At 30.8% G+C, this 13,386-nt stretch overlaps 1 protein-coding gene across 1 annotated transcript in view; it reads left to right on the top strand.

Moving 5' to 3' along the window:
* Positions 1-5,489: 5,489 nt before the first annotated feature.
* The window catches only part of LOC136990748 (tumor protein D54), a 36,075-nt gene continuing 28,178 nt past the window's right edge, over positions 5,490-13,386 (top strand). Inside the window, exon 1 of the mRNA XM_067289204.1 lies at positions 5,490-5,627. Within this exon, the coding sequence (XP_067145305.1) occupies positions 5,582-5,627 (46 nt within the window). The 5' untranslated portion in view covers positions 5,490-5,581. The remainder of the gene's footprint in view (positions 5,628-13,386) is intronic.

The raw sequence follows: 13,386 nt of genomic DNA, 5'->3' as shown, positions 1-13,386 counted from the left end.
GACTTTTGCAGTAATATAAACTACTGCAAAGTATATTTATTTAATAAAACTATTCATTTTACTGAAATTTTTTTTATAGTAATACATAATTTTACAAATTACAAATTTACATTGAAAATGAAACTCAAAGTTTGAGAATTTGATGTTCACAAAGGATTACTTGGTCCCAATTATTCACAGACATAGGGGGATTAGTTTAATTCAAATATTCAAATAACCTAAAAAGATAAGATGCAAACTCTGAATGAAGGGTTTCCTACTTTCAGAATTGTAGACTCCCCAGTGGCTTAGAATGGGTGTCAGCCGCCTGGGGCGGAAGAAAATTTCGCTGCCCCCTTATTTCGGTATCTCAATTTAAAAGATTAAAATATACAGTAATTCTAAAGAACTTTTCAGCAAGAAAAATCATCATTATTGTGTATTGTACAGTGTCAAATTTTTACAAGATATTATTATTATTTATTGAAATTTTGCCACCCCTGCTGCCCCCACTACGCTACGCCACTGAGACTCCCTGTACAAATAAAATCGTAAAAGGAACCATACCTGCATATGCGACTCTTTGCGAGGTCAGTTTACCTTACTGCCTATTCTCCATGCTCTGTGTCAGTCAAGGCTTGCCATTGCTCTGCACGTAGTAATGCACTTTGGTTCTTGCTATTGCTGGTATCTCAGTGCCCACACGGGGACAACCCCTCACCCTCTAAAACTACATAACATCAAGTACTTCACAATCAGTCAAGTGGGCTACTCAAAACCAGCAAAGTTGCATTGGTTAAATAGTTAAATGCAATAGAGCAGAGCAATACGACTTGTGATTGCACGTAACCTGATTTCAGGGGGCTGCATCTTACGAGGAGTCACATGTAGAGGCATGGTTCATTTGACTTTTGGGTTAGTTACCTATGGTTTCAAGATGGCAGCTTGTCTCTGATTACAACAAGGAAATAGTGGGGTCGCACATTCTAACCTAACCTAACCTAACCTAACCTATTCTAATAAATTACCATAATTATTACCAACAAAATTATTAGAATAGGTTAGGTTAGAACATGCATCCCCACTGTTTCCTTACTGGAATCAGACGAGCCGCCATCTTGGAACCATAGGTAACATTAACCGACTTTTTTTGCTCCTATGGGTATGGTCTACAGCTCTGATAAGGTCCCATCCGTCTCACTGAGGTGTAATTGTACTTTAACTAATTCTTTACTGCAATGAACGAAATAAATTCATTAAATTTCTGGAGAATATACTTCATTTGGGTTAAAGTGTACCTAGGTAAATAACTACCGTGAATCAATAACTAGTGACGTTTAGCACACGGCGGCCTGCCGGGGCTTCCCTCTGGGAGGTCAGTCGGAACCGCGGCCACAGCGCCACCACTGGGGTTACCTAGGTATACTTTGACCTTCATTTGATTTAAGAGTAAAAATTATGAAAATCCAAAGTAAATAATTAGGAATGTTAACCTTTCAAATGGATAAGCTCGTAACTATAATTATGTAAATAATCTTTTCAATTATTTGTGTGACATATTTACTTGTATATAATGAATTAGCAAAGTATAACACACGTGCCACCTTATTAAAACAACATTAGATAACAATACACAAGAATAGTCAATTCACTCATTCGAACAACGTGACTTACTACAACCGTTGCCAGCTTACTCTCATTATATTGTTCACGTACAGTACATGAAATAATCGCCCAAAATTCGAAAATTTAAAAATTGAGTTTTTAAATTCTGGAAGTTTTCTCTTTTTTCCCCCTCCTCCCCTTCTTCCTAAAGAATAAAAATGCATTAATGAATGGGTAATGTTATATGTTGATGGTTTCCCCTTCTATCGTCTTTACCGTACGTCCGAAACGCAGACTAAATTGTAAATTGTGTATGTTAACTATTGACTGTTTGTAAAATTTATAAACTGTACTGTTGCGGAATTTATAAATTGTATGTAAAACTGCAAATTGTGCCCGCAACTGCGAACTGTAAACCTGATACAAAGATGTAAAGAACGCTACGAACTGTAAACCTTATATAAAACTATAAACTATGCATGAAAATGTACATAGTTTTGAGCCTAGTTTACATTTTTATAAACTGTGTTGTTCTTTGTATGGTTTATAGTTTTATATAACTTAATTATACATTTTATACTTCCGGGCCTTTCGAAAATATATATCAGATATAAACTTATAAATTGCATGCATTTCTTTTATCTAACAAAACTATAAACTGTAAGAATTGCAAGTAAATGCGCCCAAATCAGTGAACTATCACTAATAAATAAAACTAAATATGCTCGAAATCGTAAACTATGATTAACATAAACTTTCATATAATTTATTGTTTTTAAAAATTATAAAATACGCCAAAATAATCAGTTATACATCTCTAAAAATGTTAATTTATCCATAGTTAATTGCGTTTAAGGAGAATAAGGAAAAACCCTAAACCAAGTTGTCTACAAAGGAAAAAAATTCAAATATACTGTACAGACTTTAAATATTCATTTAAACAGAACTTTAAAGTGTATTTAAAAAAAGAGCAATTATTTGTTTTGACATCGTCACAATACCGGCTTGCAATTTTTAATCATATTTTTTAGTTTATTTAATTTAAAATATACGCTATCCACCTCAAATTAGTAGTGGCTTGCCCCTGTACATCATACTTTTCCTTTAACAATAGAGTCGTGCCGGTCATCTATTAACTGCTTTCGGGGAGGGGGGAGTTTTGGATTGAATAAACGTGACTTCCGGTTTGCATCGGAAGTTCATATATACAGTGGCGTGGCGAACATAACTGGCGCCCGGTGCACGACACTTTATTGGCGCTCCCCTCCCCCTCCAGAAACACATATAATTTGTCTTGGAGACCATTGGGTGCCCCTCTGCGAGTGGCGCCCTGTGCATGATACACCCCTCGCTACGCCACTGCATATATAGTTAATTGGGGTCTCCTGTCCCTAAGGTTTTCACATCTGGTCTCGGATTTTATCTAATGGTCTCCGTTCTCGAGATTAAGACGGACGGACGTCAAGGGAAATTTATAGGTATACAGTTTTTTCAAATTGTATTTCAAAAATACAAAATTATAAGGCAATAAACACGAGCATTTCCTCTTCATGAAGGTGCTCCCCAGTTGAAGAAGTGCATTGTTTGAAATTTAAAAAATATTGAAGAATTTTAAGGTAAATATTTCAACAGCACCCTCGATAGATAAGATTTAAATAAATATTCAAAATGTGCAAAAAAAATTTGTTTGCCGGATGTTAGTTGACACATAAGAAAAAAACTGTAAATTATGATAGAGTACATAAAAAAGAACTAAAATAATTTACCGGTAATTTTGATGTAGCCTAGTAAATTAAAGAACTGGAAACGTTATTAATGAAAAAAAAAATTAAGTTGACAACAAAAATTTATAATATGTAAACAGTTTAATTAAATATCAAACTCAGCTTTTCTAAAAACCTTCTATCGCTGAGAATACTTTATTTAATTAAACACAAACGTTTTCAGCCTAATGGAACAGGCCATCCCTTTGACGGCCGGATGGCCGAGCGGTCAAGGTGGCAGCCTACCGCTCTGGGGGACCCGGGATCGAATCCGAACGGGTCGAATAATCCCAAGAATTTTTCGGGGGGTGGTCCGTTCGGATATGTCGGGCCCCGTCCCTCACCACCCGGTCGCCCCATTGTGGGCCTGGCCGAACCCATAATGGGCTTTCTAAAAGAGGCCCTCTTAGTGCCCACAGGGCGGAAAGAGTTTAAAAAAAAAAAAAAAAAAAAAAAAAGGCCATCCTCAGGTTTGGCCTATTCCATTAGGCTGAAAACGTTTAATTAATTAAAGTATTCTCAGCGATAGAAGGTGTTAAATGTTTTATTAACAAGTAAGTGTAAACAGTTTAATTAATTGTAAGTAATTATCATAAAAATTTTGTAAAAAAAAAAAAAAAAAAAATATCCTTTAGAATAAATGTCCAAATGGTGAGACTCAAGTTAAAGCTATAATTCCCGAACATCCACGAATAAATTTAAAAATTCAGGAGATTTTTTTCCGTTATAGAGCAATTCCGCTGGAAAATGGGAAATCGCAGCTGAAAAGTATCTGAATCGTCATACTCGTATCAAGCTGGATGAAATGCGTTCGTGCCACGAGGAGAAGTTTGAACAATGGATTTAATTAATTAATTAATCAAATACACGAACTCTCCAAATGAGGAAGAGAATATAAGTAAAAATTTTTCTTATTAATAACAAGCGTAAGCCCATATTGAAATATGGAACCAATCATAAACTTGGTAACTATTATATTGTCCAACTCGATGAAGGGAGAAATCAAGCGACATATAGAGCAACTTCGAAAATTTGAAATTCAGAGGTTATAAATGTTAATAATGGAATAAAATCTTAATTAAGTCCTACCCCTTTTGAGACACACGACTTTCTCGATCTCTCATCACCAAAATTTAATAGCACCAATGCTCCTTGTATACAAATCACCATGCCAAATATCATTTCTTTATCTTCACTCCATTTTTACGAAATGGAAATATTTTGCTCGTATAGAATATTTTGATGGTGAAAAGAAATTTTATAAATACAACGTTTATGTATGCAAATCAGTATGATCATAAATGAGTTAATTACTCATTTCTGTTTCTCGCTACTTACTATTGCATTTTACTACGATCTCGTCCTGATTTGGTTAATGTTACCTTAGGTAGCCAAGATAGCGGCTTGTCTCTAATTCCATCAAGGAAACAGTGGGACGCACGTTCTAACCTAACCTATTCTAATAAATTACCATCATTAGCAACCAAATTATTAGAATAGGTTAGGTTTGGTTAGAACGTGCGTCCCACTGTTTCCTTGCTGGAATTAGAGACGAGCCGCCATCTTGGCTACCTAAGGTAACATTAACCGAAAAGGAAATGGGTGGCGCAATGACCCCACGCGTCGCCCCCGGCTCAATCTAATATTCTACGTATTTTATTCGTTTTACGCTTCATATTAATAGAATGGCAATGGAAAAAGGCATCTTTGTTTTTAATCTAGCATAAATTTTGATTTAAAGGCTTGTCTTTATTGTAAAATTTGATTCGATTTTATATGATTATATTAAATGAGCCAGCGAAAATAATTTTGAAAATACATCCGACAGATGATGATCGGAAAAATATTTAAATAGATTTTAGAATTTTTATAAAGTGAAGAACGGGATCCACGAGTTATTTCTAACTCGAAATGAAAAACGCCGATAAGAACATTCATATTAACAGGAAAAAATAGAAGGAAAAAAAATTTCAATAAAAGTAAACTGTTTAAATTAAATATATGTTTCAACCTTTATATAACACGCTAACATAAGTTAATAAATAATAAAAAAAATAACAACAGTAAATAAAATTTAAAAAATACATATATATTTTTATTTTCCGCCATAAATTCACGCTAGGAATTAAATTCGGAGAGCGCCACCAAACGTTTATTTTAAAAAAGACTAACAGGGAATATTATCGGGAAAAGTTGAAGTTACCGAATAATTTTGATTTAAACTTTTACGAAAGATGGCTCGTACACCCGAAGGCAATTTCACCGACTTTTCTATACAAGGTATCTCTTACCTCTTGTAATATTTTATCTCTCGTTATATAATTGGATAAATTTCTTTTTACGTCTTAAAAGTATCGTGACGTGTCCACAGTTTTTCCTCCATTTCTCGTTATCTGAAGTGGGAGTTTTTTCTGTAAATAATAAACAATATGAAAACATCTCGTTGAATTACGTTCGAAATTCACAAGATGACTCGCACGTGTTACTGTGTGAAATTTACATAATGAAATTTACCTAATTTATATAATATTTGGGTACTGTTCGAATGACAAGTCATGTGGTGTGGAAGATAAGCAAGCGCCTTACATACATGGGCATATGCTAGCTTCGACTATTTACAATCATTAAAGTAATGGTTAATGAGTCATGCTAAAAATATCCCAGTTTTTTATATTTTAAAGCAACTTTCTAATAGTTTTTTTTTTTTTTTTGAAATGTAGATATGTTTTTTCTAAGTAATATCTACATGACTATAACAGTTGGATAAGTGAATCATATGTTTGATTACATACGGTAGTATAGTAAATATTTCTTACAGATATACTTGTGTGTTTTTGTAATATGAAATATTCATGAATTCAATTTAAATAGTCAAACTTATTTTGTATAAGCACTTGAATTCGTCTTCTACGTTGAATGATTGTTTATGAGGTAAATGTATGAAAATGTAATGTAAACGTATGTTTTAATCATTTCAAAGATTAATAAATAATGAATAAAATTTCAATTTCTTGAATTAATAGACTTAGTCTGCTTTTCGTTGGAGCTCGTTAATTTACATTGTTTCTTGATTAGCTTTGAAAACAGTAATCGTTGGGAGATGCAAAAGTAAACTGGCCTGATGGCCGGGCCAATTATTCGAATTTGCACGTCTTGACACCAAGGTGACTTTGTCGTCCGGCAGGCCGGTTTTGCATCTCCTTACGATGGGTTTGATTGCTTGAAAGTACTTGAGAAACATTATAAAATTAAGTTTGACTTATTGGAGTTTCTTAAGTTTGTTAAAATTTCACTTAAGCTATTGGTATCAATGTTATTAAAACATTGCACTAATGTCCATTTTCAATAATTGAGAAGTTTAACATATGTAACAAAATGTGACTAATATATAGGCTTCTAAAATTTTCTCATAATTAGATATATTTATTATTTAAGGGAATATAACAATTGGTTATTAAATTATTACTGTTTAAAAAAAATTATATATATATAAATTTTTTTAAACAGTTAAATAAATAAATAAATAAATATATATAGATTGAATTTATACCTTCTTTATCATGTTTATATTTGTATTATGTAATACAACTAGGTAATTGTAGTAGGATAAATAAAATAATTATAGGAAGTTTCTGTACAATGATATGTACAGTACCTATAAATTTTAATAATCAAATTTTTTGAAAAATTATGCCTATAATAATTAGTACATTACTGAAATGATATATGAAACTGATTTATCTTAATATTTTATATAAGAATAATTAAGTGAAAATGTTTTGACATCTAAATAAAGTTTTCTGTTAAATCTGAGAAAGGCAGTTCACTTTAATTTTCTACCTAAAGTGCTTTCAGGCTTTAAATTCTTCAAGAATCAAGAGAAGATGCCATGATCTTTACCTCTTGATTCCTGATAACGGTAAAGACCTGAAAGGTCTTGTGTTTTCTAAAAACAGTTCTCTCTAGATAGCTTGAAATGGATTTGTTTGAGAAACTTCCATAACATGTGTGAAAACCTGAAAACTATTTTTTGTCATGGATAGAATGTTTTTGCTGTATGGGGTTAAAATTTATAGAATATGTATGTTATATCTGTAATGTATGGAGTTATTCTCAAGCTTTATCAACAAAATATTTAAGATAAATATTTTTGATATTTGGATATTTTTTCATTAATAGTGATATGTAGCAGTGATATGTATATGTAGTATGTTTCATATATTTATATTGATATTATTTATTGTGGTCCAATTTGAAAAACTGCTGTTTAGTGTCAATTTTTTTGCTATGAAATTATTCTATGATATTTCATTTGCCGTTACTAATAAAAGTATTACAAGCCATTAAATTTGATTACTCATATTTGTAAAAACAATAAAAACAATAGTTTCTATTATTTTCTTATTATAATGTTTAATATGTATAGACCTAAGCTTATAATAGCTTATACAATTCCATGAGCAATATTTTTTAATGTTTTAATATTCTTTACAATTAAAGATATTTCAAAACTGGATGAGATACATTAAAAGTATCAACTAACACCTGTAATCCAGTTAATATGAAAACATCTGCTCTTATAGGTTCAATTGTTGAAGGTTAAAGACAGTTGAAAAGTTTGTTCTTATAATAAATTGGTTCATATTAACTGGATTATAGATGTTAGTTGATGCTTTTATTTCTTTACAATGTTTAATTTACTGTTACTAAGTAAATTAAAATTTGCAAAATTTGAAAAGTTTCTAATTTACTGAAATTTAAAGATAATTTTAGACTATATTAAATTAAAATTTCTAAGAAACTTCTTTACCATTAGAAATGAGCTATAATCATTGATTGATTGATTTTATATAGGCCTATATCATATGTATTGTTACTATTTATAATAATTGAAATTTAGTTCAAAATTGTTTTCAAAATTTCTATATCAAAATAAGATAAGTTTTCATCTTTATACTGTGTGTAAAAAATACGGAAGATCAAACTATTATTATTAATCAAATAATGATTAAACTTGAGTTTTATCTTAAGAGAAATTTTAAATACTTCATAATTTTTGTAAAATATTTTAGTTTACTTTAAATTTCTCTATCAAAATTTAATGTTTTCTTGCATACATATACTAGCTGTTACCCGCGACTTTGTCCATGTGGATTTTGCAAGCAAACACCATTTATATTCAGTATTTCAACAACTATAGTAATTGTTATATAACACCTACTGCTGAGAATGATGAGAATTGCTGAAAATCAAACAAACTGTTTTCAATTTGATCAATTTTCTGAAACATTTACATACGTTCTATAATCGAACCAATATGCAATAACAAATTTGAATTTAAAACGTTTCGAACATTTGGTTAAAAAATCGAAATATATAAAAATAGTTACAACAATGTCTGAAATGTTACCAATTTAATACACCTAATGACTAAATGTAGTTAAAAACAAAAAATCACATCTAAAATAGTACAGTAGAAGCCATTTTTCATATTAAGCCTTAATGCTTTCCCCCTCCCTCTGCTGGGGAATTTTGAAAAATCCCTTCTTAGGATACGTCATGGAAACGCACACTATGTACCAAATTTCACCTCTTTAGGTTCGGCGGTTTGCTCCGGGTGATGATGGGTCAGTCAGTCAGTCAGGACAAGTAATTTTATATATTTAGATTAATAAATGTATATAAGAAAAACATTATCTTTTGACAAATTTGTAATCAAACAATTGTAATCATGCTTCAAAAATTACTTCAAATATTATTAATAAATTTTTACATTGATTTTGTACAACTTGAATGTGAATATAAAAAAATTAATGGGAATGTAATGTAGAAATTTATCATGATTTAAATAATATATATATAAAATTCTTGTTGAGGTAACTGTTGAAGTAAATGATTAAAATCACTAACTGTAAAATCCACAACATAAAATTATAATTTTAATTGGAATAAAGGTCTCTTATTAAAGAACTTTTACCATAGCTGAAACTTTTGATTTAAGACTTGAATGTTTTTGTAATTATAAATTACTAGCAGGTAGGCCCGGCGTTGCTTGGGCAAAAGTAACGATAGCGAAGATTAAGATTATTACGTTATAGTCAACATTACCCGTTTTCACAGAATGCAAGAATTGGGTCCTCCTGTTTCCAGACTAATTAGAGAATTTTTACATGGGTCTAAAAATATGTTCAATTTCCAGCAAAAACGAAAAAACTGCATCTGCGTCTTGAATGTCACTTTCTCTTAACAATTCCATTGTTGATGGAAGTGTTAAGCCTTAATCCTCTCCCTCTCCCCCATGGGGAGGAATTTCAAAAAATCCCTTCTTAGTGTGCGTTTTCGTGACTTACCCTAACTGTGTACCAAATTTTAACTTTCAACTCCTAACCGTTTGGGCTCTGCGCTGATTATTACAGTAGAGCGTAGTTTATCCAAAAGCCGATCAACCGAAACGTCTGTTAACCAAAAGCTTTCCAGTTGGACTGTATCATGCTGAATTAAACATTTTTGATACTAGATTAACTTCTAAAGTATAATTTTTTTTTGTTTTTATATTTTTCAATATATTTATTTTGTTTGTACAAAATAGAGAAATAATTTTTAATGATACAATAGCCACGATTATTATTATAAAAATTTTCGTTAGGCTTAAAATCGACGAAAATTCAACACAAAGTGACATGCAACGAAGAAAAATTTCAACATGGAATAGGTTAATATATTTTTTCGTACATAATCAGTTATCCGAACAACCCCGGTCCCCAATTGATTTGGATAAACGATGCTCTACTGTATTATCATTATCATCAACTTGTCTTGATTATATATATATATATAGATTAGCCATTTTAAAAATTAAATAAATGATGATTAACTACTGAAAATTAGTGATAGTGATATATTATTATACAGATTATGCATGTAAATAAATGACAAAGTAGGTAAACAGAAATAAATTATCAATTTATTTCAAATATTGTAATGCATTTTTTACTTTTTATCATACTTGCATTATTAAACAGTTTGTGTTAATAACAGTATTACAGTAAACTGTACCAGTTTACTGTATTTAAACTTCATTAAGCACACCTTCTGTACTCTTTCCAGTGAAAATGTTTTCTATTTGCTGAAAAGAGTATGGAAGACATGGAGTTGTTTATTACTAAAGTGTTCCAGCTTCTCAACAGTATATTTAAACTTCAAACGAAAGCAGTGTAACTGTGTAATAGAAGCAGAATTGTTTAAATTCCATCAATGATAGGCTGACCATAATTTCTTGATGCCAAAATGAGATGAGAAGCTGCAGTGGTAAATATATGACCTCTTCTATTAAAATTTTGTCAAGAAATATAGATAAGTATTGTTAGCAATCTGTTTGTACTTTATTAATGATACGGGACGTGGATAGTTCAAAATTCCATTAGTTCGTAACTACTACTGTCCTGGCCAGGGATATAGAGATTTACATGTTAAAGTATTCAATTAGTTCAAAATATGGCTACTTCAAAATTTGAAGTGAAAATTCTGTTCGATCTGTGATACGTGTGTGTTAACTGATTTGTTTAGATTGAAATGCCTCCATGCTATAAGAGAAAAATAGACCAAAAACAACTCTAATCTGGTCAATATGACTTTGCTTTTACAGTAACACAGGTTTGGTTGTCACCTTATCCATGGACTACCCTTTTTTCTCTTATCTCATAAAATATGGCTTGTTTTCAGGATTGCAAAATTGGGCTACAAGTAGCAGATTGAGATATTTGTAGGGCTCTAGGCTATCATATTTGGGTTACTTACTACTTTTTGGGCCACTTTAAAAATAATTCAAGTTACATTTTGATGAATTAGCTTTAATAAAATGTAAAGGAGATCTGACAACCTGAGGTTCTTACTGGAGACTTGCTATTTACCTTTACATTTATATTAATTATTAATGAAAATAGCATTCTGTATACTTAGCTGTATTCCATTTGCTTAATAAATTACATCAGTTACGTGGCATTTGGCATATTGTACAGATAAATGTAAATCTCTGATGATTCGAAACTTGATAATTGTAAGCAGGGCCGAATTTTCCCATAGCCTATACTAAGCCTATAAGAATTTCAAGATCAAGAGGGGCCTACATTCAAATTGTTAGCAAAATTAAAATTACACTATTCTAAAAACAGTGAACACTAAAACATTGAACTGAAAATAAGGAGAAATTCTACACATATGACTAATAAACAAACACAAAAATGGGAGGTGAAAGGGCCTCTCTTCAGGGTGAATAAGTGGAATAGCCTAGGGCCTCTCTTCATCTAAATCCGGCCCTGATTGGAAGTTGCAGTTATTTTGTTCCCTGAATTTTGAACTAACTAGGATTTCATCTATTGATCCAAATCAATATTATTAATAATGGCATAAAAATATGTAAATTTTTCAGATTTTATTTTCAAATTTCTAATAACAAAAAAGTGATTTATTATTTTTTTTTTTATTACAATATGTTGTTAAAATTTAATAGATTGATGTAGATTTTCTAGACTCAAAGCATATTTTTCAGATGAACCTCTTTCAAGTTCTGTCACTTGCATTTTTATTGTAAAACTTATTGTATTATAAGTTGCAGTTTTGCTTTATAATCAGTATTGCTTTCATGGCTTCAACATTTAATTTCAATTCCTATTTGGTTACAAGGCCTTTTCAAGTGAAAAATATTGCTTCTACAAAAACCATAGTTTTTTCATAATAAAGGACTAAGTTTATCAAATTATCAAAATCTTCAAATTCGTATCCCTTTTTTGTTCGTTTCATTTAATCTCTTCAAGTGTTTATTATTACCTTTTTATTAGTACCAATTGTTGTGTTTTATTTGTGGAATAATCTCCTTAAGTTTGTTGAAACTATAAGCTGTATTTCATGGCATTTCTTTTTCACTAGTATCCAAATAGCAGAGTATCCATTTCAAATTTATGATCCTTATTGATGCATAATAAACATTTTCTAACAAATCATGAGTTTGGAATATAGTATGTAAATGTATTTAATATACAAACTAGAACATTGAATTTTCCCTTTTTATTTGTAATAAGTCATATTGGTACTGTTGTCATTCAATGTGTACTGTACATGCAAATTTTTTTCCAAATAAAATTTTTGTGCAAACTTTTGTTCATTGTGATGATTGTCAGATTAGTATCTTGTTATGATATTTAAACAAACTTTTATTATTTTATTTAATAAAAAGTTTATCAAATTTTAATTTAGTATAAATTTTTTTCAATTTATCACTTTTATGAATTATTCATGTTTTTCTTTTTCATATAAGAAGGAAACTATATCACAAAAGTTATAACTGTGTGATTAATATATAACCATTTAAAATGAATGTAAAATATTTATGTATTTATTTCTTTTGTAACTAGCATTAAGGAATTATGTACAGAAAAGTAAAAACTTGCTTCCAGAGACAAAATAGCCAAAACAAAAATAAAATGTATATTAAGTTCACAATGATGTACTTATTTGTTATCAAAGAAAGAAATTGAATAAAATACAAATGTTCCTAAGGTCATGTGTATGGAGGTTTTTATGTAAGCAGTGCTCCCGACAGGTCCCTAATACCATGTTCGCACTGAGCATTTCAATCTAGATTGTGACCGAGGTCAGCGACTATGCCGTGGTGCAACCTCTCTCAACCGTTTCAATCTCGACTGAAATAAGGTTCAATTGCTGAATCAACTGAAGAGAGTTCTTGAAACTAGATCCAGTCATAAGAGAGATCCCACAATCCCATGCATGTGAGAAAATACAAGATGGCTGCGGAACATGTGTCGGGCTATCGACAGAAATAAAAAAGATATTTGGAGAGACAATGACATCTGTCTATTATTCGATATATGGCAAGAAAAAGTATTTATTTCTAACCAAAACGTCCATTTTATTTGTGTTTGTGACTTACTGCGTAGTTATGTCAGTTTTATCATTGAGTGTAATAGCCGGGTTCTTCTCAAGCAGACTGCCTGTGCAAACAGCATGACATTCGACTGGTGAC

Source organism: Centruroides vittatus, unplaced genomic scaffold, assembly GCF_030686945.1.
Source record: "Centruroides vittatus isolate TY-2023 unplaced genomic scaffold, ASM3068694v2 contig_1031, whole genome shotgun sequence".
NCBI lineage: Eukaryota > Metazoa > Arthropoda > Arachnida > Scorpiones > Buthidae > Centruroides > Centruroides vittatus.
This window is presented reverse-complemented; position numbering and strand designations above follow the sequence as displayed.